This window comes from Caretta caretta, chromosome 2 (genome assembly GCF_965140235.1).
Source record: "Caretta caretta isolate rCarCar2 chromosome 2, rCarCar1.hap1, whole genome shotgun sequence".
NCBI classification, from domain to species: Eukaryota; Metazoa; Chordata; order Testudines; family Cheloniidae; genus Caretta; species Caretta caretta.
In genome coordinates this window covers 228,462,337-228,488,677 of record NC_134207.1, presented here as the reverse complement: position 1 = coordinate 228,488,677, position 26,341 = coordinate 228,462,337, and the positions used below count along the sequence as shown (strand labels likewise).

The 26,341-nt window shown below is 41.7% G+C and overlaps 2 protein-coding genes across 6 annotated transcripts in view; one reads left to right on the top strand and one right to left on the bottom strand.

Moving 5' to 3' along the window:
- NMT2 (N-myristoyltransferase 2) overlaps positions 1-21,216 on the top strand; it is a 55,167-nt gene extending 33,951 nt beyond the window's left edge. The window contains exons 8-12 of the mRNA XM_048838043.2: positions 792-900; positions 3,748-3,918; positions 5,850-6,017; positions 16,980-17,117; positions 17,303-21,216. Of these exons, the coding sequence (XP_048694000.1) occupies positions 792-900; positions 3,748-3,918; positions 5,850-6,017; positions 16,980-17,117; positions 17,303-17,323 (607 nt within the window). The 3' untranslated portion in view covers positions 17,324-21,216. The remainder of the gene's footprint in view (positions 1-791; positions 901-3,747; positions 3,919-5,849; positions 6,018-16,979; positions 17,118-17,302) is intronic.
- On the bottom strand, positions 17,509-26,312 carry RPP38 (ribonuclease P/MRP subunit p38). 5 transcript variants are annotated; one of them, XM_075125884.1, is made up of 4 exons: positions 26,190-26,312; positions 24,510-24,592; positions 23,602-23,715; positions 17,509-22,509 (listed from the first exon to the last, which is right to left on the bottom strand). In XM_075125884.1, exons 3-4 carry the CDS (start codon positions 23,617-23,619, stop codon positions 21,625-21,627), a joined length of 903 nt encoding a protein of 300 aa, XP_074981985.1. In that variant the 5' UTR covers positions 23,620-23,715; positions 24,510-24,592; positions 26,190-26,312; the 3' UTR covers positions 17,509-21,624. The 5 variants fall into 5 exon arrangements, with proteins under 5 accessions (XP_074981985.1, XP_074981986.1, XP_048694002.1 ...); XM_075125885.1 differs by having other exon boundaries at positions 23,602-23,667; positions 26,157-26,311; XM_048838045.2 differs by having other exon boundaries at positions 26,157-26,310.
- Positions 26,313-26,341: the final 29 nt, after the last annotated feature.

The window sequence follows — 26,341 nt, the reverse complement described above, 5'->3', positions numbered from 1 at the left end:
ATGGTACTACTTTTTAAACACCTTCTGTAGGGTCTGTTCTCTGCAGAAAGGGAGGCTTGTTGTGCATCTTACAGTGATGGGAAAACTGTACTGTCAGAAAAGTTTTGTGTGAAGTTCAGTATAAATTTGTTTGCGTGGAGTGGATTTAATATTGCTTATGCTGCCACAAGTTCAAATCACTGTAGGGTTGGCTCAGCCCTTAATCCTTCTGGTAGATAACCGAGCTCTGTGCAGTTCTCTGAATCTTTGGATTAAATATTAAAAGCTGAAATCTTGTTTGCAGTTTATGGACATCAGAAATACCATGAGTCTTTTTCGGGGGAAGAATAGGTTTTTCTATCCCTCACCATAATTTTCCCTCCCTTAATGCTGGGTATCCAAGGATGTTCTATCACAGAGACAGCTGGCAGGAGAAGGCTGTCCCAAAAAACTATTTACACAGACAAGCAGAGGTCTTGTCCATATAGCAAAATGAGTGTTGTGAAGACAGCCAAGGCTATGACAAGGGTGAAGTACAGTTGCCTTGATTACTAATCTAAATATTAAAAATGTGTGTGGGTACAAACTATGATAGCCAACCATATCATAGTCAGTAACAAATTTAAAAGGTGTAGTGTCAACATTTTTTTGGCCTGTTTAGTTACTGCTCAAGCCCCCTATAGATAGCAGTATAGGATTGCTCCTTAGATGCAATTATTTAATTTTGGGAGGCAGGATTGAAAGAAATATTTATAAAACATATATTATTAAAATTAGTAATTATATTAACGTATTTTAAATTGTATTTCCAGGTATTGGCATCGATCACTGAACCCCAGAAAATTGGTAGAGGTGAAATTTTCACATTTGAGTAGAAATATGACTTTACAAAGAACAATGAAGCTCTACAGACTTCCCGATGTAAGCAATGTATCTGCCTAGAGAACCCTCGCAGTTATTGTGAGGCCCAAAATACCCTTCCATCTGTCTCTGACAAGGCAAGCTTTTCATTTTGGAAGGAAAGCATTTACATGATGTAAAAACATATTTGTTGGTTGGGAAGGGGATTACAAGAGTGTAGATGAGTTTATTTAGAAATACCAGAGACCTTAAAAAACTCACAAAACTCCCCAAGTAAACTTCAACTCAATCCCATTCAACCACAAACTGAAGAGACACACTTTTTACAATTGTATACAGTTAATTTTTTATCCAATTAATGTATCATTTTTAATGGAGTAGGAAATTCACAGTTTATGACCTTTCTTACAAAGAAGGCATCCTAAAATGTTGATAAGGCAATGCCGAGAAGCATTTTAACCCAGTTTGCCAGAGAACGTTTTCTCCATACGGTGACCTGCTTCAGCAAATTGTAGCTCAGGAAATGCTATGTACTGTGCATGTCTTTTATTCAGATAAAAATCTGCCCCCCCTTCCCTCCCTTCAAGTTTTTCCATAATGACTTACCTGCCTTTGGACAGCTATGTCCGCTATCGTTGTTTGGTCTGATGTCTCAGATGCTCGTTATCTTTATAGCTTCAACACCATACTAGATGCTCCCCTGCACAGCACAGTCCATTGTTTGTGTCTCAGTACGGAATGCTATCCGTGTGACCCACTTCCCATGCTGCACACACATGCTCTCTCACTTGTATACTGTGCAGTAGTTGGCAGAGCCTAAAATGAATAACTAAATTAATTTAGTTTTTAGGCCCAAAGAACTAAGTCTACCTTTAATCAAATTTGAAATAATTTTTAGATCCTAAAAACTAGTAGATAATTCAGATATAGGGTTCTGTTCTGTCTCATAGAGCCAATACAGGAAAAGAAAATTTGCCATCTCTACCTAGTACGATTTAAAGCACAAGGTTCATAAATGAACTGGGTTTATTAGAAAATATACAACTCTAATTCTAACTAATCTTTGCTAATTCATAAGTTACAGACTACAGTAGAAGAAAAATAAAGTATGGGGAAGGGGAAAATAAGCCCCAGAAACACACCTAGGAAGAGAGTAGGATTTGTATGCAGCATTGTACACAATAACTTCTGAGTAAAATTTCCAAAGCACCTAAGTGACAGAAGCACTTAGGAGCCTATGTCTCTCAGAAAGTCAAGAGACCTTAAGATCCTTGTACCTAAAGGTGTATGTCTATGCTGTAATTGGACATCTGATTGCAGCTCAGATAGGCCTAGCACTAGCTTTAATCTAACTAGTGCAGCTAAAATGAGCGGTGAAGATGAGGTGGTGGCCTGGACCTCAGCATAGTTAGCAACACAACTCTTGAAAATTCTTGCTGTCTACTCTGAAGATCTATTTGAAATCATATAAGAATATTGTGATTATATTAACAAAATGTTACTCTGAACAAAGCTTCTTGGGTATTTTTCACTTTCCAAGTATATAGTTACTTAATAGGGGACTTTTAAGACAAATTTAACTGAGGAAAAAGTATACCAAAAGGAACGTATCTTGCCAACCTGTTGTTGTTTCAGACATTTGTTTTCATACATTCTTCTGCCTGATCCTGCCAGGAGATCAAAATCCTGGGCTAGAGCTGCTGCTTGACCTGGGATACGCTCAGAGCAGCTTGATTGGGGTAGGAGGCAAGTGGCTTTAAGCCAGAAATTGTTCCCTAGTCCTGGAGTTGGCTGTGTACTGGACTGTTCCCCAGCATGTCCAAACTGCCTCAGGCTATTCTGGCAGCTCAGGATTTCTGGGACTTAAGGATACCCCAGCCAGGCTTCCTTCCCCCCAGCCACACTCCCTATATGGGCAGCTGCACTAGTTCTACACCACCCAGTGATCCATCTTCCACAAGGGGCATCCTCAGGGATCCGGTAAGCTAGTTTTCTGACTACTTTGCTTGAATTGGGCAAAGCTGTCAGAGCCAGCCTGAAAATTGGGGACCCCTGTATTTGACCTTGCCACATTACCATGAAAATGACTAACATGTTAAACAAATTCATTATATGACTTCATTGAATGGTGAAGCAGATAAGCTCTGAAAGAGAATGAACCTTTGTTTAATGAAGAAATATACTGGATAATCAACAAAAATTTGCTGGAGAAAATAAGATTCAGTTGCTTTCCACATATCTAAACGTTAATTACAATATATTAGAAATATTTTTTCTCCATTGTATAAAGTCCCTCTGTAAAATATGTTATTTTCTAAAATATATTTAGCTTAGTAATTCCAGGGTGGCCTTAATTTATATGAGAGGGGCTTTCTCATGAGTAGAAAAATGGTTATGTCTGCATAGAAAATTTAGACAACAAGCTAGTTTGGAGGGGTAAAAGTAGCTGGAAATTTTCATGTTAAATATTTGCTGACCAAATATAAACACACACGAGAAAATGATTTTTACTTGGTATCCAACATATTTTTGTCTTCTGGTCAGTTTCTGATGATCAGGGTTTTTTCTGGGCCCTAAGTAATTTAGAAGAAAAGAAATGATCAAATTAAAAAAAGAACACACAATGTTTGAAGTCTAGGCTACAGGCAACAGTGTCTGATTCCCTGGAGAAATGAAGTAGTATTAGTATGTAAAGCTTGAAGTGCCCCAGACTGTCTCAGTAATTAGAAGGTAGGAAATATTGATTGAAGGCAGTTTGTAAAGTGGCATAATGAATTATAATGCTAGAGTAAAGTAGGCTAATAATGAATATTCTATGGAGTGTACTTTGTAACCTACTTTCACATATTTTGTAAATAAATTCTTCCTTTCAACATCTTTTTTTTTTTTTCTTTTTGTTATAACAAGGCCACAAAGACTTTAGGTTTGAGACCAATGGAACAAAAAGACATTAAAGCAGTGCAAGAACTGATCAACAGTTACTTGAAGCAATTTAATCTTGCTCCTGTAATGGATGAAGAAGAGGTAGCCCACTGGTTCCTGCCTCAGGATCATATTATTGACACCTTTGTAGTTGAGGTAAAAACATTGGTTAACAATGTAAATAAGATATATGTAAATTCCACCCTTGCCTCCCCAGTAATATTACACAAGTAATTCAGTGTAAGGCTATATTGACATTAGGGTTTTGATGGCATCAAGATAACTACCATGAGAAGCAAGAGGGCTTTCTAGTGCACTCAGAGCCATGATCTATACTTAATCTTGCATTGTAGCATTTGTGGAGCTTGACATAGTTTCTCCATTTTGCTCTTTATATTAAACAGAGAACAGTAAACATTATTGTACATTCTAATATTCTAATCGCATGATAAGAAAACACTTATTTTTGGAGTCTGTATGGACTGCAGTGGTAATGTAACAAGTTGATTAAATAAGAATTCTAAAACTCTGAAAGTGATGACCATCTGGGAGGCACTCTACATTTTTAAAAATCTTGTTTGCTTTTCACCACCCCTTTTTGGAAGAAAACAATTTGATTACAAGTATTAATATTTGAATCTGCTTTTCCAGAAAGAAAGGAGCTGCTAAAATGACTGACATGAGGAAATGAGAATCTGATTGGGGTTTGATGTCATTCCTTCAGATGTCAAATAGGAACTCCATAGCAGGCCAGCACAAAATTTAAATCCCGCTTAACTGGTTTCAGGTGCACCTATTTATGTGGAGAGTCCCAGTATTGGATAAACCTGCTTCAAATGTAATCTGATACTCAATTTAATAGTTTAAGTTCACACCTCTTGGTGCTATTATTTGTGGGTAAAATTTTAAAAATGACCCATGTAGCTTAGGAACCTACGTTCCATTGAAAGCTGCTAGTCACTATGTTAAATTTGTTTGCTCGTGCTTAGAAATCCTTTTAGGATGAAAGAAACTACAGAAAAGTTAGATTGCAATTACGTTAAGAAGGCTGCCTTCACAGCACAAATGGCCAAAGGCTTTGTTTTGTTTTCAGTTCAAAATGCTGGTACTAAAGACCATAGCAAAATGAAAGGGGAGACCTTAATAAAGCTCATAATCCCTGAATTAACATTTCTAGCATCCTTAATGGTGAACGTGCAGAGTCATTGGAGGTGTTTTCTTAAGGTCCATAATTAATTCACCTCTGTGATACAGAGCTCAGCAGAGATATCCTCATGTTTGATATTTGAACTTTACATCAGAGGTCCTTAAAAAAGACATCCCCCTTATCACACTTCAAGTGCCCTTTTGAGCTACTCTGGTGCAATTTGGTATACTCATTCAACGTGAATCACTAGAGCTGATCTAAATATGCTACATATTTTCCACAAAAAAATTGCTGTCAAAAAGCAAAAAAATTCCTTTTTCAAAGAACTGGAAAAATGTTGAGAAAAAAAGACTGAGGGGGGACTGATAAGTCTTCAGATATGTTAAGGGCTGTTACAAAAGAAGACAGTGATCAGTTGTTCGGAGGAAGGTAGGACAAGAAGTAATTGTCTTTACAGCAGGTAATATTTAGATGAGATATTAGAAAAACTTTCTAACTACAAGGGTAGTTCAGTACTGGAACAGATTACCAAGGGAGGTTGTGGAATCCCCATCATTGAAGGTTTTTAAGAACAGGTTAGACAAAAACCTGCAAGGGAAGATCAAGGCATACTTGGTCGGTCCTGCCTTAGTATGGGGGGGATGGACTAGATGACCTCTCAAGGTCCCCTCCAACCCTGCCTTTCTGTTTATGAAATTAAGATGTTCCGAGGGCATCAATTCTGTGCATCTGATTTTAACCAAGATTTTAACCATTTTTGAAGTTGTGATGAATGCGCTGTATAGAGACCAGTGCTGATAGCCATGCCCACTTGAAGGGTAGGCTTCTGGCAGCTAGTATTTGTAATTTCCCAAAATATCTGCTGCTCAGGGAGGTGGCTAAAACTGTAGCTAATTAATTACAAGTTGATTCTTCATTCAATGACTTTTTTCTTCCCCAGAGTTCAAATGGCATTTTAACTGATTTCCTGAGTTTCTACACGTTACCTTCAACAGTTATGCATCATCCTGTACATAAAAGCCTCAAAGCTGCCTATTCCTTCTACAATATTCATACAGAGACTCCTCTCTTGGATCTAATGAATGATGCACTCATTATAGCTAAATTGGTAAGTAACTTACTTTCCCTACTTTTCTCAGAAAAGTAGGGTAATTAAAAAAAAAATGAAAGGAAGTATTTAATGTGTAACATTCCATTTTCTTTTACTTTTAAAAGGGATTTTTAAGGCACTTGCAGAACTTAAAAAAATCTATACTAGCTTTTCTCTTCACTTTGAACAGACTAGAGAAAAAGGAAAAAATTCCCATAAGCCTGCACTATTTTTACAAAATATATTTTGAATAGTGCTGTTGATTAATCACAGTTAACTCATGTGATAAACTCAAAAAAATTAATTGCGATAAATTGCACTGTTAAACAATAGAATACCAATTTAAATTTTTTAAATATTTTTGACGCTTTTCTACATTTTCAAATATATTGATTTCAGTTACAACACAGAATACGTGTACAGTGCTCACTTTATATTATTTTTATTACAAATATTTGCACTGTAAAAATGATAACAAAAGAAGTAGTATTTTTCAATTCACCTCATAGAAGTACCATAATGCAATCTCTTTGTCATGAAAGTGCAACTTACAAATTTTTTTTGTTACATAACTGCACTCAAAAACAAAACAATGTAAAACTTTAGCGTCTACAAGTTCAACTTTAGAGCCTACAAGCACTACTTCTTGTTCAGCCAGTCGCTAAGAGAAACAAGTTTGTTTATATTTATGGGACATAAGGCTGCCCATTTCTTAATTACAATGTCACATGAAAGCAAGAACAGGCATTCGCATGGCACTGTTGTAGCTGGCGTCGCAAGATATTTACGTGCCAGATGTTCTAAAGAGTCATCTGCCTCTTCATGCTTCGGCCATTGTTCCCGAGGACATGCTTCCGTGTAGATGACGCTGGTTAAAAAAATAATGCATTAATTAAATTTGTAACTAAACTCCTTGGGGGAGAATTCTGTGTCTCCTGTTTACCTGCATTCTGCCATATATTTCATGTTATAGCAGTCTCTGATGATGACCCAGCACACGTTGTTTGTTTTAAGAACACTGTCACTGCAAATTTGACAAAATGCAAAGAAGATACCAATGTGAAATTTCTAAAGATAGCTACAGCACTCGACCCAAGATTTAAGAATCTGAAGTGCCTTCCAAAATCTGAGAGGGACGAGGTGTGGAGCATGCTTTCAGACATCTTAAAAGAGCAACACTCTGATGTGGAAACTACAGAACCAGTACCACTAAAAAAGAAAATCAGTCTTCTGCTCGTGGCATCTGACTCAGATGATGAAAATTAACATGCATTGGTGCGCACTGCGTTGGATCGTTATTGAGCAGAACCCATCATCAGCATGGATGCATGTCCTCTGGAATGGTGGTTGAAGCATCGAGGGACATTTGGATCTTCAGTGCATCTGGCATGTAAATGTCTTGTGATACCAGCTACAACAGGGCCATGTGAATGCCTGTTCTCACTTTCAGGTGACATTGTAACAAGAAGCAGGCAGCATTATCTTCTGAAAACGTAAACAAACGTGTTTGTCTGAGCTATTGGCTGAACAAGAAGTAGGACTCATTGGACTTTTAGGATCTAGTTTTACATTGTTTTATTTTTGAATGCAGGGGTTTTTTGGTACATAATTCTACATTTGTAAGTTCAACTTTCATGATAAAGAGATTACACTGCAGTATTTGTATTAGGTGAATTGAAAAATACTATTTTTGTTTTTTTTTACAGTGCAAATATTTGGAATTAAAAAAAATATATAAAACTGCGCGCTGTACACTTTGCATTCTGTGTTTGTAATTGAAATCAATATATTTGAAAATGTAAGAAACATCCAAAATATTTAAATAAGTGGTATTCTATTATTGTTTAGCAGTGCAATTAATCGCACGATTAATCACAATTAATTTTTTTAATCACGCGATTCATCACGATTAATCACTGTTAATTTTTACATCACTTGACAGCACTAATTTTGAACAATGTTCTGTTATCAGTAAGTTCAAAGCAAGTGGTTTATTACCCTGTTTGGTAATGTGATAACTGAAACCCACAGTTTGAGTGTTGCTAAAGCCATGCAAAGCATCTGGAGCAGTGGTAGGCAACCTGCGGCCTGTCAGGATAATCCACTGGAGGGCTGCCAGTCAGTTTGTTTACATTTGCATGGCCATCCGCAGCTCCCAGTGGCCGCGGTTAGCCGTTCCCGGCCAGTGGAACCTGTGGGAAGCGGCAGCCAGCATGTCCCTGCGGCCTGTGCCGCTTCCCGCATCTCCCATTGTCCAGGAACAGCAAACCACAGCCATTGGGAGCTGCGGGCTGCGTGGAAATGTAAACAAACTGTCTGGCGGCCCACCAGTGGATTACCTTGACAGGCTGCGAATGGGCCGCAGGTTGCCCACCACTGATCTGGAGCATACTAGTGAAAATCTGGCCCTTAGTATCCAAATTAACAGTAAGCACTGGATATTCAATGTTAGATGAGTGTATAGTATAATTAAAATGGTGACTCATTGATGGGCTTGGACAACTTATCAAGGTTTGCAGAAATAATTTAGTTTGGATTTGTTTAGTAAAATGGAAGGGTTTATTTTGTGTTGGGAATTAGTTGAAATTACAGCTAGTAATTAACTGTTTTTGCCTTTTAAAGCTACAAAAGTGGTATTGTATATGGAAGCAAAGAAAAGATGTGAAGTGTTTAAATAATGTATTTTCAAATTCTAATTTTTAAACACACTTTCTCACACAGAGAGAAAAACATTAATGACGCAGTTTGGGAAAATGGAGGGGAAGCCATTACAAATGAAGGGTTCAGAAGTAAATTTAACATATTCTCATGGGTTCAATGCCATCTAGCACTAAAAGTAGTAGACACCGTGCATTACCCTTGTAAAATATTTGTAAGTGATTGATATGGATGTATCTGGTGATATAGACCTACAGAATCAATACTCACATACTTACTTTCATTTTTAAAAAGGTGAACAATTCAGAAGTAATATAGAGTACAAATCAGCTCTGTGAACTGAAAGCAATGTGTAGTATTTTTGCTCTTCTTCCATGCATGAAGTTTTAAGACTATAACAAAATAAGGTTAGCTAAGGTGAAAAGTGAAATGGAAATTTAACAACTTATATATATACCTTTTCAAAGAACAGATGGTCTGGTTTTAATTAGTGCCCTGTTCAAATTGCTGACAGCAAAAGAAAGGGAGGGAAAGCTGTAGATAAGTATTGAGCACTGTATAATATGTTCCTTTGTAGAGACTGATGATAAACTTCCTTGAAATATGCAAATATTTCTTTCTGCTGAGAAGCCAGTGGCACATTTAATGAACAAAGTGGGTAAACTTGCTTTAGTTTTATAAATTATACTCATTCAGAAAAACACTTAGTACCTTCTTAAAATAGAATGTTATATAGATTTATATGCAAGTGGAGTACCTTTATTTACTTGAAGCTAAGACAGAGGTCTCCAGTAGTATGTACAGTTACTTAATATTTTACATTGTGTATATAAATCAGAAACAACTCACAAAGACAGATTTATGGTAACAGAAGGACTAACTATGTATCATGATCATTCTAATATTTTTTAATCATATGAGGTATTGTACCTTGATCATGGTCCTGATGGATTTCTTAAACTAAACAGGATTGGGCTGGGTTGGAACTTGAATGGGAGATACCCATCAGATGCAGGAAGTAGTGTTTATGATCCAAGTCAATACTGTACGTCCCAGCATGGTGTTCAGGGGCCAGCATGCTACTGGAGGTTCAGGGTCAGATTTTCAAAAGTATTTAAGCACCTGGGGATTCAGATAGGTGCCTAATGTGACTTTCAAAAGCATCTAGAAAAGGAGTACTTGTGGCACCTTAGAGACTAACCAATTTATTTGAGCATGAGCTTTCGTGAGCTACAGCTCACTTCATCAGATGCATACCGTGGAAACTGCAGCAGACTTTATATACACACAGAGAATATGAAACAATACCTCCTCCCACCCCACTGTCCTGCTGGTAATAGCTTATCTAAAGTGATCAACAGGTGGGCCATTTCCAGCACAAATCCAGGTTTTCTCACCCTCCACCCCCCCACACAAATTCACTCTCCTGCTGGTGCTAGCCCATCCAAAGTGACAACTCTTTACATAATCAAGTCGGGCTATTTCCTGCATAGATCCAGGTTTTCTCACATCCCCCCCCACCCCCATACACACACAAACTCACTCTCCTGCTGGTAATAGCTCATCTAAACTGACCACTCTCCAAGTTTAAATCCAAGTTAAACCAGAACATCTGGGGTAGGAAAAAACAAGAGGAAACAGGCTACCTTGCATAATGACTTAGCCACTCCCAGTCTCTATTTAAGCCTAAATTAATAGTATCCAATTTGCAAATGAATTCCAATTCAGCAGTTTCTCGCTGGAGTCTGGATTTGAAGTTTTTTTGTTTTAAGATAGCGACCTTCATGTCTGTGATTGTGTGACCAGAGAGATTGAAGTGTTCTCCGACTGGTTTATGAATGTTATAATTCTTGACATCTGATTTGTGTCCATTTATTCTTTTACGTAGAGACTGTCCAGTTTGACCAATGTACATGGCAGAGGGGCATTGCTGGCACATGATGGCATATATCACATTGGTGGATGTGCAGGTGAACGAGCCTCTGATAGTGTGGCTGATGTTATTAGGCCCTGTGATGGTGTCCCCTGAATAGATATGTGGGCACAATTGGCAACGGGCTTTGTTGCAAGGATAAGTTCCTGGGTTAGTGGTTCTGTTGTGTGGTATGTGGTTGTTGGTGAGTATTTGCTTCAGGTTGCGGGGCTGTCTGTAGGCAAGGACTGGCCTGTCTCCCAAGACTTGTGAGAGTGTTGGGTCATCCTTTAGGATAGGTTGTAGATCCTTAATAATGCGTTGGAGGGGTTTTAGTTGGGGGCTGAAGGTGACCGCTAGTGGCGTTCTGTTATTTTCTTTGTTAGCCCTGTCCTGTAGTAGGTAACTTCTGGGAACTCTTCTGGCTCTATCAATCTGTTTCTTTACTTCTGCAGGTGGGTATTGTAGTTGTAAGAAAGCTTGACAGAGATCTTGTAGGTGTTTGTCTCTGTCTGAGGGGTTGGAGCAAATGCGGTTGTATCGCAGAGCTTGGCTGTAGACGATGGATCGTGTGGTGTGGTCAGGGTGAAAGCTGGAGGCATGCAGGTAGGAATAGCGGTCAGTAGGTTTCCGGTATAGGGTGGTGTTTATGTGGCCATTGTTTATTAGCACTGTAGTGTCCAGGAAGTGGATCTCTTGTGTGGACTGGACCAGGCTGAGGTTGGTGGTGGGATGGAAATTGTTGAAATCATGGTGGAATTCCTCAAGGGCTTCTTTTCCATGGGTCCAGATGATGAAGATGTCATCAATATAGCGCAAGTAGAGTAGGGGCTTTAGGGGACGAGAGCTGAGGAAGCGTTGTTCTAAATCAGCCATAAAAATGTTGGCATACTGTGGGGCCATGCGGGTACCCATAGCAGTGCCGCTGATCTGAAGGTATACATTGTCCCCAAATGTGAAATAGTTATGGGTAAGGACAAAGTCACAAAGTTCAGCCACCAGGTTAGCCGTGACATTATCGGGGATAGTGTTCTTGACGGCTTGTAGTCCATCTTTGTGTGGAATGTTGGCGTAGAGGGCTTCTACATCCATAGTAGCCAGGATGGTGTTATCAGGAAGATCACCGATGGATTGAAGTTTCCTCAGGAAGTCAGTGGTGTCTCGAAGGTAGCTGGGAGTGCTGGTAGCGTAGGGCCTGAGGAGGGAGTCTACATAGCCAGACAATCCTGCTGTCAGGGTGCCAATGCCTGAGATGATGGGGCGCCCAGGATTTCCAGGTTTATGGATCTTGGGTAGTAGATAGAATATCCCAGGTCGGGGTTCCAGGGGTGTGTCTGTGCGGATTTGATCTTGTGCTCTTTCAGGAAGTTTCTTGAGCAAATGCTGTAGTTGCTTTTGGTAACTCTCAGTGGGATCATAGGGTAATGGCTTGTAGAAACTCGTGTTGGAGAGCTGCCGAGCAGCCTCTTGTTCATATTCCGACCTATTCATGATGACAACAGCACCTCCTTTGTCAGCCTTTTTGATTATGATGTCAGAGTTGTTTCTGAGGCTGTGGATGGCATTGCGTTCCGCATGGCTGAGGTTGTGGGGCAAGTGATGCTGCTTTTCCACAATTTCAGCCCGTGCACGTCGGCGGAAGCACTCTATGTAGAAGTCCAGTCTGCTGTTTCGACCTTCAGGAGGAGTCCATCTAGAATCCCTCTTTCTGTAGTGTTGGCAGGGAGACCTCTGTGGATTAGTATGTTGTTCAGAGGTATTTTGGAAATATTCCTTGAGACGGAGACGTCGAAAATAGGATTCTAGGTCACCACAGAACTGTATCATGTTCGTGGGGGTGGAGGGGCAGAAGGAGAGGCCCCGAGATAGAACAGCTGCTTCTGCTGGGCTGAGAGTATAGTTGGATAGGTTAACAATATTGCTAGGTGGGGTGAGGGAACCATTGCTGTGGCCCCTTGTAGCATGTAGTAGTTTAGAAAGTTTAGTGTCCTTTTTCTTTTGTAGAGAAGCAAAGTGTGCGTTGTAAATGGCTTGTCTAGTTTTAGTAAAATCCAGCCACGAGGAAGTTTGTGTGGAAGGTTGGTTCTTTATGAGAGTATCCATTTTTGAGAGCTCATTCTTAATCTTTCCCTGTTTGCTGTAGAGGATCTTGATCAGGTGATTCCGCAGTTTCTTGGAGAGCGTGAGGCACAAGCTGTCAGCATAGTCTGTGTGGTATGTAGATTGTAATGGATTTTTTACCTTCAGTCCTTTTGGTACGATGTCCATCTGTTTGCATTTGGAAAGGAAGATGATGTCTGTCTGTATCTGTACAAGTTTTTTCATGCAGTTGATAGATTTCCACTCCATACAGCTAAATGCAGTGCCTTGCATAATGACAGGTTTCAGAGGAACAGCCGTGTTAGTCTGTATTCGCAAAAAGAAAAGGAGTACTTGTGGCACCTTAGAGACTAACCAATTTATTTGAGCATGAGCTTTCGTGAGCTACAGCTCACTTCATCAGATGCATACCGTGGAAACTGCAGCAGACTTTATATACACACAGAGAATATGAAACAATACCTCCTCCCACCCCACTGTCCTGCTGGTAATAGCTTATCTAAAGTGATCAACAGGTGGGCCATTTCCAGCACAAATCCAGGTTTTCTCACCCTGGAGAGTGAATTTGTGTGGGGGGGTGGAGGGTGAGAAAACCTGGATTTGTGCTGGAAATGGCCCACCTGTTGATCACTTTAGATAAGCTATTACCAGCAGGACAGTGGGGTGGGAGGAGGTATTGTTTCATATTCTCTGTGTGTATATAAAATCTGCTGCAGTTTCCACGGTATGCATCTGATGAAGTGAGCTGTAGCTCACGAAAGCTCATGCTCAAATAAATTGGTTAGTCTCTAAGGTGCCACAAGTACTCCTTTTCTTTTTGCGAATACAGACTAACACGGCTGTTCCTCTGAAAAGCATCTAGGTGTCCAGATCCCATTGAAAGTTGATTCCCAGGCAATTTTGAAAATCCCACTAGGTGCCTATCTGCATCTTTAGGTGCCTAAATACCTTTACAAATCTGGTCCCCAGTGTTTTAGATGAAGGGGGAGAGAGGGAATGTAAAATATCAGCTAATCACGAGCTAATTACAACAAAAATCGCTCTTAAATAAAAGGAAAACAGGAAGCTGTCCTTTTGTCGGTAATTTGTGGTACAGGAAGTGCAACTCTTTATTAAATGGCATGAGACTTTCAAAATTGTAAGTTCAGTGTTCATTTAACAGTGGTTTTAATATGAATTGTTCTAAATACATATATTCATGTAGACCAGGAGCTTCAAACTTGGATGTGTAAAGTTAAATACCTAAATCTATGTTTAAGCAAGTGGCCAGACTTTTTCAGAGGTACAGAGCACTTTTCAGCTTCTATTGAAGTCAGTGGCTTAAATCAACAAAAATATACTGGACTATACATAATTCTAATAAAAATGGAATAAATATTCAAGAATGAAGAATTACAAGTTGCTACATGTGTGTATCTAAAATTATAAAAAAAATTCTATAATATGTGAAATGATGTGATAATTAGATTACAGTGTAGGGTGTAGCGTTAAGGTTGTATGTGCAGATTTAACTTCGTCATTTCCTGACTTTTGAGAGCTTAACTGTGCAGCTTTACTGTTCTTTTCTCTTAGTTCTGATGAAATTTCTGCAGGAGAAAGGCTCTGTGCTGCTAATTTTGAAGTAGTTCAGCTTTTACTTTCCCTGATGCAGAGGCCTTGCCTCTTTTTTTGTGTACTTCCTGTACATTTTTTCATAGCACATCTAACTTAGACATGTATGCATGGCAAGAACTTCTTTAGTAGCCTAACGTAGTGAGAAGTCTGTGCAAAATGTACATATGGTATGTGTCTGTGTTTTTTTTTTTTTTAAAGGGGCAGTAACTTGGTCAAAACAAAAATATTTTCACCAAAATATTTAAAGGTACTTATTATGGCAGAAGTCTGTTTGCATGCCAAATTTCAGCTTTATGCTTCCTGCTATTCCAGCATTAATCTGTTTTGTTTTGTTTTTTTAATCACTTTCTTTATAATGGGGAAATGGGTTTTTTGGGGGGGGGGGGGGGCCTTCAGTCTCTTCTTGCTCAAACAGTTGAACATTGTTGCTGCTGTTACTAATAAGTTGTATTACAGTTGCGCCTAATGGTGTGCTCCACTCACACAGAGGGGAGCCCCAGTGAATTCAGTGGAGCATGACAAAAGTGCAGCAAGTGTGTGACAAACTGGAATATCAGAGCCTAATTCAAGACAACGGCTCCTAGGCACTACAGTAATACAAATAATAATAATGAGTCAGTTTAACGAAGAGTGGAAAGGAATTGGGTGGATGGGGATGTGAAAAGGCCAGTTTACAGTAGAAACTCAAGAGTACTCAGTTTCTGTGGCATCTTGATGGTAAAGAGACTTCTGTAATGGCAATGGATTTGGGGGAGGGAGGGAGGAGACAGTTGGCAGAGGGCAAGTGAGCAAGAGAGGCGCACATGCAATGAAGACATAGACGGAGATCAAATTCTTGCATCACTTTTAGGAAGGGACCAAACTTGAACAAATTAAATCCTGAAAATATAAAAAATATAAATGACTGAAAACAGGTTAGGATTGATGTGTTTATGCAGCCTCAATTATAGCAGCTAGTACTGTGCGTGCTCAAATGCAGTTTAATGTAGACTAAAAACTAAGATCAATCTTGACTATTGTGCAAAGAAACAAACCTATAACATTGAAACTGCATTAGGATTATTTTGATGTTTTACCCCGGAATGTCACCTGACAGTGTCCTACCTCCTAGAGCAGTGGTTCTCACCCCGTGGGCCACTTGAAGACCAATCAGCACACAGCTGCGGCCCATGTTGTGACATTCTCAGGGCTCTAACTATGGCAGGAGCATATGCCCCAGGCACAGGCCAGCAGGGGGGTGCAAAAATGGGGCAGCACAGGATCAGGCCTAGCAGCATCAGCAGGAAACTAGGGTGCTGAGTGCCCCTCCCTCCACCCCACCCTGACCCCATGCGTCCAGTGACCCTGGCTGGAGCCTGCTCCCTGGCACTAGGACTGCAGGCAGGCAGGGCAAGCTGCATGGCTAAGCTATGTGTAACCAAGGTAGGAGACCAGTGGGCAAGGGAAGTGAGGTTCTGGGGGCTAGGGCCCTAGGGAGGGGGTGCAGGGGGCTGGGGCGTGGGAAGGCGGGTGCAGCCAGTGTATGGGGGACAGACTGTAGGTGTGTGGACTGGTGGCAGTCCCTGGATGGAGGGGTTGAGGGCTGGGAGAAGATACTGGTGGGGGAGTCTCTGGGTGGAGGACTGAATGCTGGAGGGGGCAATCCCTGCGGTGCTGTTCTGCCCTGGACCAGGCACCCTGTCTCTGCAGGGCAGGCACGTGTGCCAGACCAGTGTTGGGGGGGGGGTGCTGGATGCTGGGGGGACAGTTCCAGGAGGGTTGAGTGATGGGGGTATTCCCTGGGTGGTGGGGCTGGGTGCCTGGAGGACAGTCCCTGGCTGGGGTGAGCACCCCACACCGGGCAGGGCTCCACAGCCATGCTCTCCAGGCACCAAGCCCAGCCACACCGCCAGCAGCAGCGTGTCATGTCATGCCACCCCTCCAATAAATTAATGGTAAGTTAATGTTTTGACTTATTTTGCTAATTTAAAATGCTCTTGGTAGACATTTGCCAGTATTGAAATGAAAGGTGCTAAATTGATTTGAATTGTATTGCTGTCATATAACAAATACTAAATCTTTTTTTTTTTTGGTAGCTGTATTGCAGCAGTTCTCAAACTCTGGGTCGGGACCCCAAAGTGGGTCACGACCCTGTTTTAATGGGGTCACCAGGGCTGGTGTTAAACTTGCTGGGTCCTGGGGCTGAAGCCAAAGCCTGAGCTTTGGCTTCCATTAAGCTTCAGCTTCCATTTAGCTTCACACCCACACAGGGCAGCAGGGTTTATGCTGTGGCCCCCCCTGCCCAGGGCAGCAGGGCTTGAGGGGGGCTCAGGCGTCTGTCCCCCAGCTGGGGTCGTGTAGTAATTTTTGTTGTCAGAAGGGGGTCTCGATGCAAAGAAGTTTGAGAATCCCTGTTGTGGATGGGGCCCACGTAACACAGAGAGAGCTATATGCGGCCCACAGTGGTAAATAGGTTGAGAACCACTGTTCTAGAGATATAACCTTCAGTCTAAATTCCTCTGTGTGATATGCAGACAGAATTACATCCTATTGGAAAAATCTTCTATTCTGCATGCATATCAGAATGCAGGATCAGATCTAATGTCTATTTAGTGAAAATTGTTAGACTCTTGGACACATTTATACCCATTATGTGTATATATAAAGTATCATTTGAAAATCAAAATAAAATTTCAAAAACATTTTGATATTTCCAGAAAGGATTTGATGTGTTCAATGCACTAGACTTGATGGAAAACAAAACATTCCTGGAAAAACTCAAGTTTGGGATAGGAGATGGGAACTTGCAGTATTATTTGTACAACTGGCGGTGTCCTGGTATGGAATCCGAAAAGGTAAGCGAAAAAAGAGCTTCTGTGCACACTTAACAATAAAAATAAATTAACTTAAGAATGTCAAAACAGACAAAACTTTTAAATATTTGTTTTAAATTGAACATCTAAGATTCATAATTAAGTTCAAAAAGCCAGTATTTGTTGCTATAGTTGCATTAACTAGTGCATTTTGCCCCTTCCTTTAGGTTGGTCTTGTATTACAATAAGGAGTACCCTTGTGTTTCTAGAACTCTGAAGTTGTCATGTGGATTGATTTAATCTACATAACCGTTCTTGGAACAGTATTGTTCAAGAGGAGTACAAGCACAACGTCGGTGAAATTGAAATAATCCATCAAACCTAAAATAATGAAGAAATCCATATCTGACCTTTTACACATTTTCAGATGGAATGGAAAAAGTTCATGAAACTTTTATTGTCCATAAAAAGAATAAAAGCACATTCATTTAATTTTCAAAGCTTAGCTCGCACCTTGATAAAAAGAAGGTATTTTTTCCACTCTGTAGAAAAGACTGTTTTGTACAAACTGAACTGCAGTGGTGGATTAGGGTATGAAAATCTTGCTATTATGTGAATGAACTGCTGCATTTCTATTTATTAAGTGGTGGTGTATGTTTGTCAGTGTAACAGAATGAAGGATCCAAACGGAGTATCTTTGCTTATAAAATTCACATGGATGTCATCATTTGGGGTAAAATAATGGAGTTATGATACATTTGTAGCTAATATGAAAGTCTTTGATGTTTTTGTAACTGGCGCAGTATGAAAATGTGCTGGTTTGACTAGTGCATTTGTTTCTCCATAAGCAACGCTGCCAAATCAATAAAAATACAGATTTGTACTTTGATCTTCAATAGATCAGTGGATTGATTCAGTAGTATTGCACTGTTCAGTGCAGATACCTATGTTGCCAGAATGATTATAAATTACTGTACTTAATTTACAGTTGTGGCACAAAACCTTAGTTTTTCCTCAGTAGATCAACATCAGCCTGTGTGTAAAACTAAGAATTTTGGTAATGCTATCAAAATATTTATAATTTTGAATGTTTTCAATGCTTCTGCAAAATTGCACATATTCCTTTGTTTACTTTGAAGTCTGTAATTCTAACGAAAAGTATCTTGTGTAAATAAGTATTCATAAATTGTTACTGGTAGTGTTTTTATCCTGAATTTTGAACAATAGGTTTCACTGTACATAGTGCCAGTAATCGAGAGAGATACATGCTTCTCCTTCTCCCCTGGAAAGACTATGTACTGGCCTTAACTTAAATGCAACAACCTGATTTTTATTTCCTCATGAATGCTCTGCAACCAGAAGCATTTGGTATACACTCCATAATGCCATACTCACAGCTTAAACTGTGATGGCAGTTCTTAAGAGTTTAGGTATGCTACAGTCACATGAGCAGCAAAATCTACAGTTCTAGCTGGAAGTGCCAAATACCGGTGAAGGTTACATGCTGTGCAGGTATTTTGGACATTACTTGAATATTTGGTGAAATATTTATGGATAAACTTGGCTTTAACACCCCCATAATTCTAAATGTGAGATCAAATTTTGCTCAACATTAGGAGCTGTCTGAAATTAGCCATGTAGATAGAGATATTTAGTTGTACCTCTTTATCACTGGACTTAACATGTCTTGTAAGGCAGCTTATTTCACAAAAGTCATTCTGTTATAATGGAAGGGGACTCTACCCCATATGTACAGGGCTAACAGGCTCTCAGGCTTTGTCTAAACTGTGATTTAAAGGTATATTGCTAGCTAAATGTGTTCTAACCCATACTAATACACAGTTACTCTAGTGTGCACAGTGCAGTCTGCTTCAATATGTGCTCAAGTTAAAGCACACTGCCCTTGTCTACATTAGACTTTGAAAGGTAGTACATTCCAACACCCCATAGTTAGCTTCCAATTATCTACAGTAGGATTTTATTGGCCACTTATGTTGTTAAAGCTAAAATAGTTTGTACCTTAGAGTCAGTGAGGGCCTATTGCTGGCCTGAAGAACACAAGGCTGTCTACACAGGCACATCCCGGAAAGTTGACAGATCAACTTAACCTTGCATTGATGTGCATAAGTTAAAGCCTATTAACCACTCACATAGATGCTCTCATGCAAGAATAAAGCAGCCTTAATCCGCTAGTTTAATTCTCTGCTAAAGATTGAGGATTAAACCAGTGGTTCCTGAACTTATTAATGTGAGCCACAAACTGCATTTTATCTTTTTTGGACCTACCATTACCCTCAGCCCCAGCACTGCAACCCTATATCCCATCTAGGTCCAGAGGAGGTGGGGGGAGGGTTTGGAGAGTTGAGCTCACCCTGGACTCACCCCACAGTGGCAGTTCCTGTCCTGGGGGGATGGGGAGGAGGAGGGTTGGCCCCAGCTCTGAGCATTGCAATGTGGTGCATGAGGATGCAGCACCAATCAGGTTTGCATGCCCCCCAAGTTTGACAGAGGGATGGCCAGGCTAAATTTGAGTGAATGGGGTTGCAGTACCACTTTGGTAGGCAAGCAAATTTGAGTGGCACTGCATCGTGGCACACAGGGTTGCAATGCCACTCATGTTTGGCCCTTCTACTCCTCTATCATAATAGAGTAGCTGCACCAAACTTGAGTGCCACTGTAACCACAAGGATCAAGTTGCAACACCCAGCATGGGGAACTGGACCAAGTCCCACAGGACAAGAGCTGGGCAGGTTTTCCCTCCAACACCCCTACCATATTGGGGCCTCCCATCTGCACCAAACTGGGAAAAGTGTATATTAGCCTAAATCTGGGCTCAGCAATGGGTTATTCTGATCCTGGACACGGCAACCCACTGCTTGGGAAACACGGTCTTAAACTACAAGGCCATTTTATTCCTGAATGAGAACAGCTATTGGGGGAAGGGTGGTAATGTGCTTTAATATAGTTGATTCACCTTAACTTTCCTGAGTGACAAGCCCCAAGAACACACATAGCAAGGCTAAAAATTAGTATCTGCCTCTTTTTTTTTTTTCCCCAGGCAGGGGCCTGTGGGCATTTTGCTATTAGAAGCCTCTGCTACATTTAAGCTTCCGATAGCCTCATTACAATGGAATCACTGCTTTTGACCTTTTTAATTTGTTCCCTTAACTTGTACATGAGTGCAGGGTGAAGCGGAATCCAGAATACAGGTAGCCTAGATAATCTTTGACCTGGAACATGGAAGTTTCTCCCCTATTTAAAAAAAAATAAACACAGGCTCACTTAAAGAAAGAGGTTTTTGCTAGCTTTCTTCCTGAAGGAGAGGAGTAACTTTTGAGTAAAATGTGAGCTCTAAGTAAACTACTTTATTTTGTTGAGATTAGTTATACACTTTTTTTTATTGGAGTCTGAGCTGCTTCACTGTTCCCTGCTTCTAAACATCCTTACACAATTTCCTGCAAAATATCTGGTGTGCACTTACTAATTTTACTGTTTACTGTGGCAGTTTCTTAAAGTGCATTTCCCTTCAAGAGTTAAGTATCATACCATTTTCAGCTACTTGGAATTATTACTTTAAGGTCAGGCTTGACAAAGCCCTGGCTGGGATGATTTAGTTGGGGATTGGTCCTGCTTTGAGCAGGGGGTTGGACTAGATGACCTCCTGAAGTCCCTTCCAAACCTGATATTCTATGATTGTACGATTACAATTCTTACCTGCCATTTTACATACAACAGTACATAGAATATATCTGAAGTTATTGGAAATAGTTTTGACACTTAACTTCGACTTTGTATTATGTGGATTGTGTGAGAGAATGTCACGGTTTGCATACAGCAGTCTTTTTTTAAAATGCATTTTTCCTGCAACAGAAGTATTTAATTATTCATGATGATGATCAAGACTAATGTTTTCCTTTAGCATATCAGAGACCAAATATATCTGGAAACCAGTTTAGCTTGCATCTCTTGACCAAAACCAACCTTGTAGAGCAGAGTATTGACATTCAAAAACAGAGCCTGTGTGTGTGCCTACCAGTTACAGATGTTTGCTTGAAACATCTTGTAGACGACCAGCTTTTAAAAAACAAAGTTTATACCAGCATGGACACTTGTTTGAATAAACTTTCAATTTTGATATTCATTTGTTTGAATAGTTACATTTAATTTTAGAGTTTTGTTCTAAGTATATTCATTCCCTAAAAACAAAAGAATTTGCTTGATGCTTTTCATTAATAGCAGGTGCACATTCTAGAACTATACCACATACTTTTAAGCCCAGGCTCTCTAAACACTAATTAAGCACATCTTAGGAAAGTGACAGGTTTCAGAGTAACAGCTGTGTTAGTCTGTGGTTACACTTATGCACACTTTTATAGATTGCATGCTTTAATGTCAGAATAAAACAAATCTGAGTTCATCTTCTGTTGGTCAATTGACTTTACATGTGAAGCCATGACATTTAAAAGCATCTAACTTAGTTACATCAGGCAGTTTCCAATACTGCATAATAATCACTTTACTCCACTGTAAAGACCTGTACTAAACTAAGTTATTTTGAAGCAGCTTTTTTCTTTTTGGGGGGTTTCCGTATCTTATTTGGATTTGGAACAAGCTTTTTAATTCTGAGAGCTTGTAAAGTTACATTTGAAGAATCCGACTTATTGCTTTCAGTACATTTCCACTTACGGCTTTGGGAGAACTCCTCCACTGAGGTCTCCATAAGCTCAGTATCTTGAATTTCCAAAGGATCAGTATATGCCTCTGCCATAGGTTGCTCACTTCTCTGGCGAATCCAGGGCACATCCAAGCTAGGTATCCGTGGAATTATAGCTTCTACTACTTCAGTAAAAGTATCAGAATTCTTTTTAAAACCCAGTGCTAGAACAGATGTTAAGCCAAGCATAGGTGCTATGCTTTCACTAAGACGTGGAACCTGGCCAGCTGGGACTGCTCGACTGGCACTGAGCTGAATAAGGTGCATGGTGATCATAGTAGGTTTTGCAGATTTACACACCAGCACAAGAAGTAGTTCATTTTTTTCCAAAGATCTAGTAACCTCATTAATTCCAATAGCAAGCTGATTCCTGATGTTTAAGTCAGTCCATCCTTGTTCTTGTTGAATATGGTCTGTTTCCTTCTCCTGTGGAAGTACACTACAATCACTAGCATCACATTTTTCTTTAATTTGCCTTTTTGCAATAGAACGCTTTTTCCTCCTTCGAGTCTCAATCTTTTTAAGTCCAATATGTTTAATCCTTTCTTCCAAGGTCTGGAGTATAAAGTGCATATCATCTCCTTCTAGGGTATTCCACTTGATATCATATGGGTTATTTAAAGATGTTTTTACAGTAATTTTCCTTGCTTTACGGACTGATCCACCTCTGGCCTGAGTAACTGACATCTTGATGCTTTTCTCTGTGTTTTGACACTTCAGCTATGAATAAGAGAAAAGAGGAAACTACTAGTTAATATTTTAAAGATACCCAAAGTGAACAGTCTTTAAAAAGTGCCTCTCTTGGGCGTGCAAGCCAAACTCTTTCTATTGCAACAGATCTCTGTTTCTCAGTACTTTTCCTAATGTTTTAAGAGATTTAGAGCCTGTTTCACACCAGCGCAGTACCACTTTTAAAAAAATCTTTACAAAAAGTACATTCAGGAATCACAATGAAATTAATAGGCAGCAGCTTTAAAACAAAAGGAAGTACTTCTTCCACAACACAGAGTCAACCTGTGAACTCATTGCCAGGGGATGCTGTGAAGATCAAAATCATAACTGGGTTCAAAAAAAGAACAAGATCGTCAGGGATGCAACTCCATGCTTTAAGTGTTCCTAGTCTCTGATTGCCAGAAGCTGTTCTATTCATTGCCTCTGAAGCACCTGGCATTGGCTGCTGTCGGAAGACAGGATACTGGACTAGATGGATTAGTCTGACCCAGTGTGGCTGTTCTTATGTAGTATCAGACTTCAGTAATTACTTAGCACCGTAGCACCTGCTCCATTCATTAATGAAAAAGCAACAAGTCAAGACTTGTGCCAAAAGTGATGCATCTGAAACTGCACAGAGGCTGCTAGAGGCTCTACAGATTGAAAAACTAAGTCAAAGCAAACTGCTGAAGTTGTAAGAAACAAATACATTTAATTTTTACTGCTGCGCATCTCTATTTTGGAAACACTATCAAGAGAACAATGCTCTGAACCTATAGTATCTCAACTGTAGCAAACTATTTTATATTCTTGAATTCATGAAGTATCTTTACTTTGATTAGCAGTCCTCAATCTTTCCCCTTTTGTGATGTAATTCACATTAGCAGGTGTTCTTGTTTATTGGCGTTTAGAAGATATAATTTTTTAAAACTAATTAATTTGTAAGATGTCTCATAAAAGGAGCAACCTAAAGGCTGAAGCAACTACAAAACAGAAAGGTAAGTATATGCTACTGCTGGAGAGGCTGAATGTGTTTCCCAAGGGCACAGCCTAAGACGAGAAATGACAGCCTATGATGGAGTGGGGCAAAATGAGAATTACCTTTTGGATTTTCTTCATCTGAAGACTTTGAATGAGGGACCTTATGGCATATGCATACCCTTCATACTGGACAGAGACCAAGAAAGAAGACAGCAGTAGTGTAGTACACAAAAACTAGTAGGACAGAAAAGAGAGATTAGCCAGGCTCAGATCTCATTGTGTGGAAGGGGTTTTGCTCCATGAGATTTGATTTCTCTTCTCTCCTTCCCAAATAATCAGATTAAGGGAGAGGGATAGTAAAAGTAAATTTCCTATGGGTTCTCTACATTGTGTGTACTTTGTACCACAATTTTATGTAATACAGGCGTATTGTTTTTGTTCAGGTCTCATTTAATATTGGGCCCATGGTCCTAAGATCATCCTAGATGTTATAAAGATGAATATTTTAAAAGCGAGTACATAAATGGGGCTTAAAAATACACTTGTGAGCGGGAAGCCTTTCCTGGGGAATGTGCGGGTTATGGCTTCAATTTTTGTAGAATTGTTTAAAATAAGTTTTCAGCCCTTATGCATGCAAATGTAATATCACAAACATGAACCACGTATAACATGTGCTGAAAGACACCTTCAACACTACTGCTGTTAGGTAAAGCTATAAGCAACAGCAGTAGAGTGAAATTAGCAAGTATCTAGTTAGTTTTGCAAGATCTTTCTAAGAAACTTGTTGACAACAGTGATGCTGTGAGTAATGATGCATTTTCATGTTTGCTGCCCTGGAAAGATCTGAGCAGAAGAGGCAGGCACTGAAATTATTCACTGGATAAGGTGATCAAAAAAAGGAAGATAGGATGACTACCATAGCTAAAGGAGGAATATAGTGGTAATCACCAGGAGTAACAGACTAGGATTATATCCCTGGACTAATCTGGTGGAGACCATCACGTATCACCTATAGCTTTTATATTTACCTCTGACTAGTAGGTTTAGTTGTCCAAACAGTAGATGTTCTGGTAAATATCTGAAGCCCTGTAGATACCTCAGAACATCAAACCTAAGAAATAATGGTAAACTGTGATTATGGGCAAAATATCAACATTTAGCCTTGCTTATCTGCTCCCCATTGGACTAACGTTTAAAACCTGCCACTTCTCTATTCAGAAACTAAGAACAACATCCAACTCCAGTGACAGACCTGGAACCATGCAGCAGGTGGCCAACCCCAACTCATCTTAACTTATCCCCACCTGACCCAGAACCCCCCCTCCCCCCGGCCACCTCCTGAGCAGCAATCCCTCTTCCCCCAAACTCCTGCCCCCACCTGACCCAGAACCCCCCCTCCCCCCGGCCACCTCCTGAGCAGCAATCCCTCTCCTCCAAACTCCCGCCCCCACCTGACCCAGAACCCCCCCTCCCCCCAGCCACCTTCTGAGCCACAATCCCTCTCCTCCAAACTCCCGCCCCCACCTGACCCAGAACCCCCCCTCCCCCGGCCACCTTCTGAGCCGCAATCCCTCTCCCCCAAACTCCCGCCCCCACCTGACCCAGAACGTCCCCTCCCCCCGGCCACCTCCTGAGCCGCAATCCCTCTCCCCCAAACTCCCCCCCCCACCTGACCCAGAACGCCCCCTCCCCCCGGCCACCTCCTGAGCCGCAATCCCTCTCCCCCAAACTCCCGCCCCCACCTGACCCAGAACCCCCCCTCCACCCGGCCACCTCCTGAGCCGCAATCCCTCTCCCCCAAACTCCCGCCCCCACCTGACCCAGAACCCCCCCTCCCCCCGGCCACCTCCTGAGCAGCAATCCCTCTTCCCCCAAACTCCTGCCCCCACCTGACCCAGAACCCCCCCTCCCCCCGGCCACCTCCTGAGCCGCAATCCCTCTCCCCCAAACTCCTGCCCCCACCTGACCCAGAACCCCCCCTCCCCCCAGCCACCTTCTGAGCCACAATCCCTCTCCCCCAAACTCCCGCCCCCACCTGACCTAGAACCCCCCCTCCCCCCGGCCACCTCCTGAGCCGCAATCCCTCTCCCCCAAACTCCCGCCCCCACCTGACCCAGAACGGCCCCTCCCCCCAGCCACCTTCTGAGCCGCAATCCCTCTCCCCCAAACTCCCGCCCCCACCTGACCCAGAACCCCCCCTCCCCCCGGCCACCTCCTGAGCCGCAATCCCTCTCCCCCAAACTCCCGCCCCCACCTGACCCAGAACGGCCCCTCCCCCCAGCCACCTCCTGAGCCGCAATCCCTCTCCCCCAAACTCCCGCCCCCACCTGACCCAGAACCCCCCCTCCCCCCAGCCACCTTCTGAGCCACAATCCCTCTCCTCCAAACTCCCGCCCCCACCTGACCCAGAACCCCCCCTCCCCCCGGCCACCTCCTGAGCCGCAATCCCTCTGCCCCAAACTCCCCCCCCCCCACCTGACCCAGAACGGCCCCTCCCCCCAGCCACCTCCTGAGCCGCAATCCCTCTGCCCCAAACTCCCGCCCCCACCTGACCCAGAAACCCCCAAGCCCCCTCTAGCCCGCAGAGGGGCGGGAACCCTTTACCCCCCCCCCCGTCATGACCCAGAACTGCACCCCAACTCCTCCTCCCGCCTCGCACCGGGCCCTCTCCTCACCCTCGGACCAAACCGCCGGCCCCAGTCACGTGCCTCAACCGCTGCCTGATCCAGCCTCCGAGGGCCCCGCCGCCTCTGGCTGACGCCGCGCCGCGGGCAGGCCGGGCCTCTCGGCAGGGACAACGCCGCGAGACTCGCCCCCTCCCACCAGGCCACGGCGCGCCCGGCTGCCGGCGCTGAGAGGC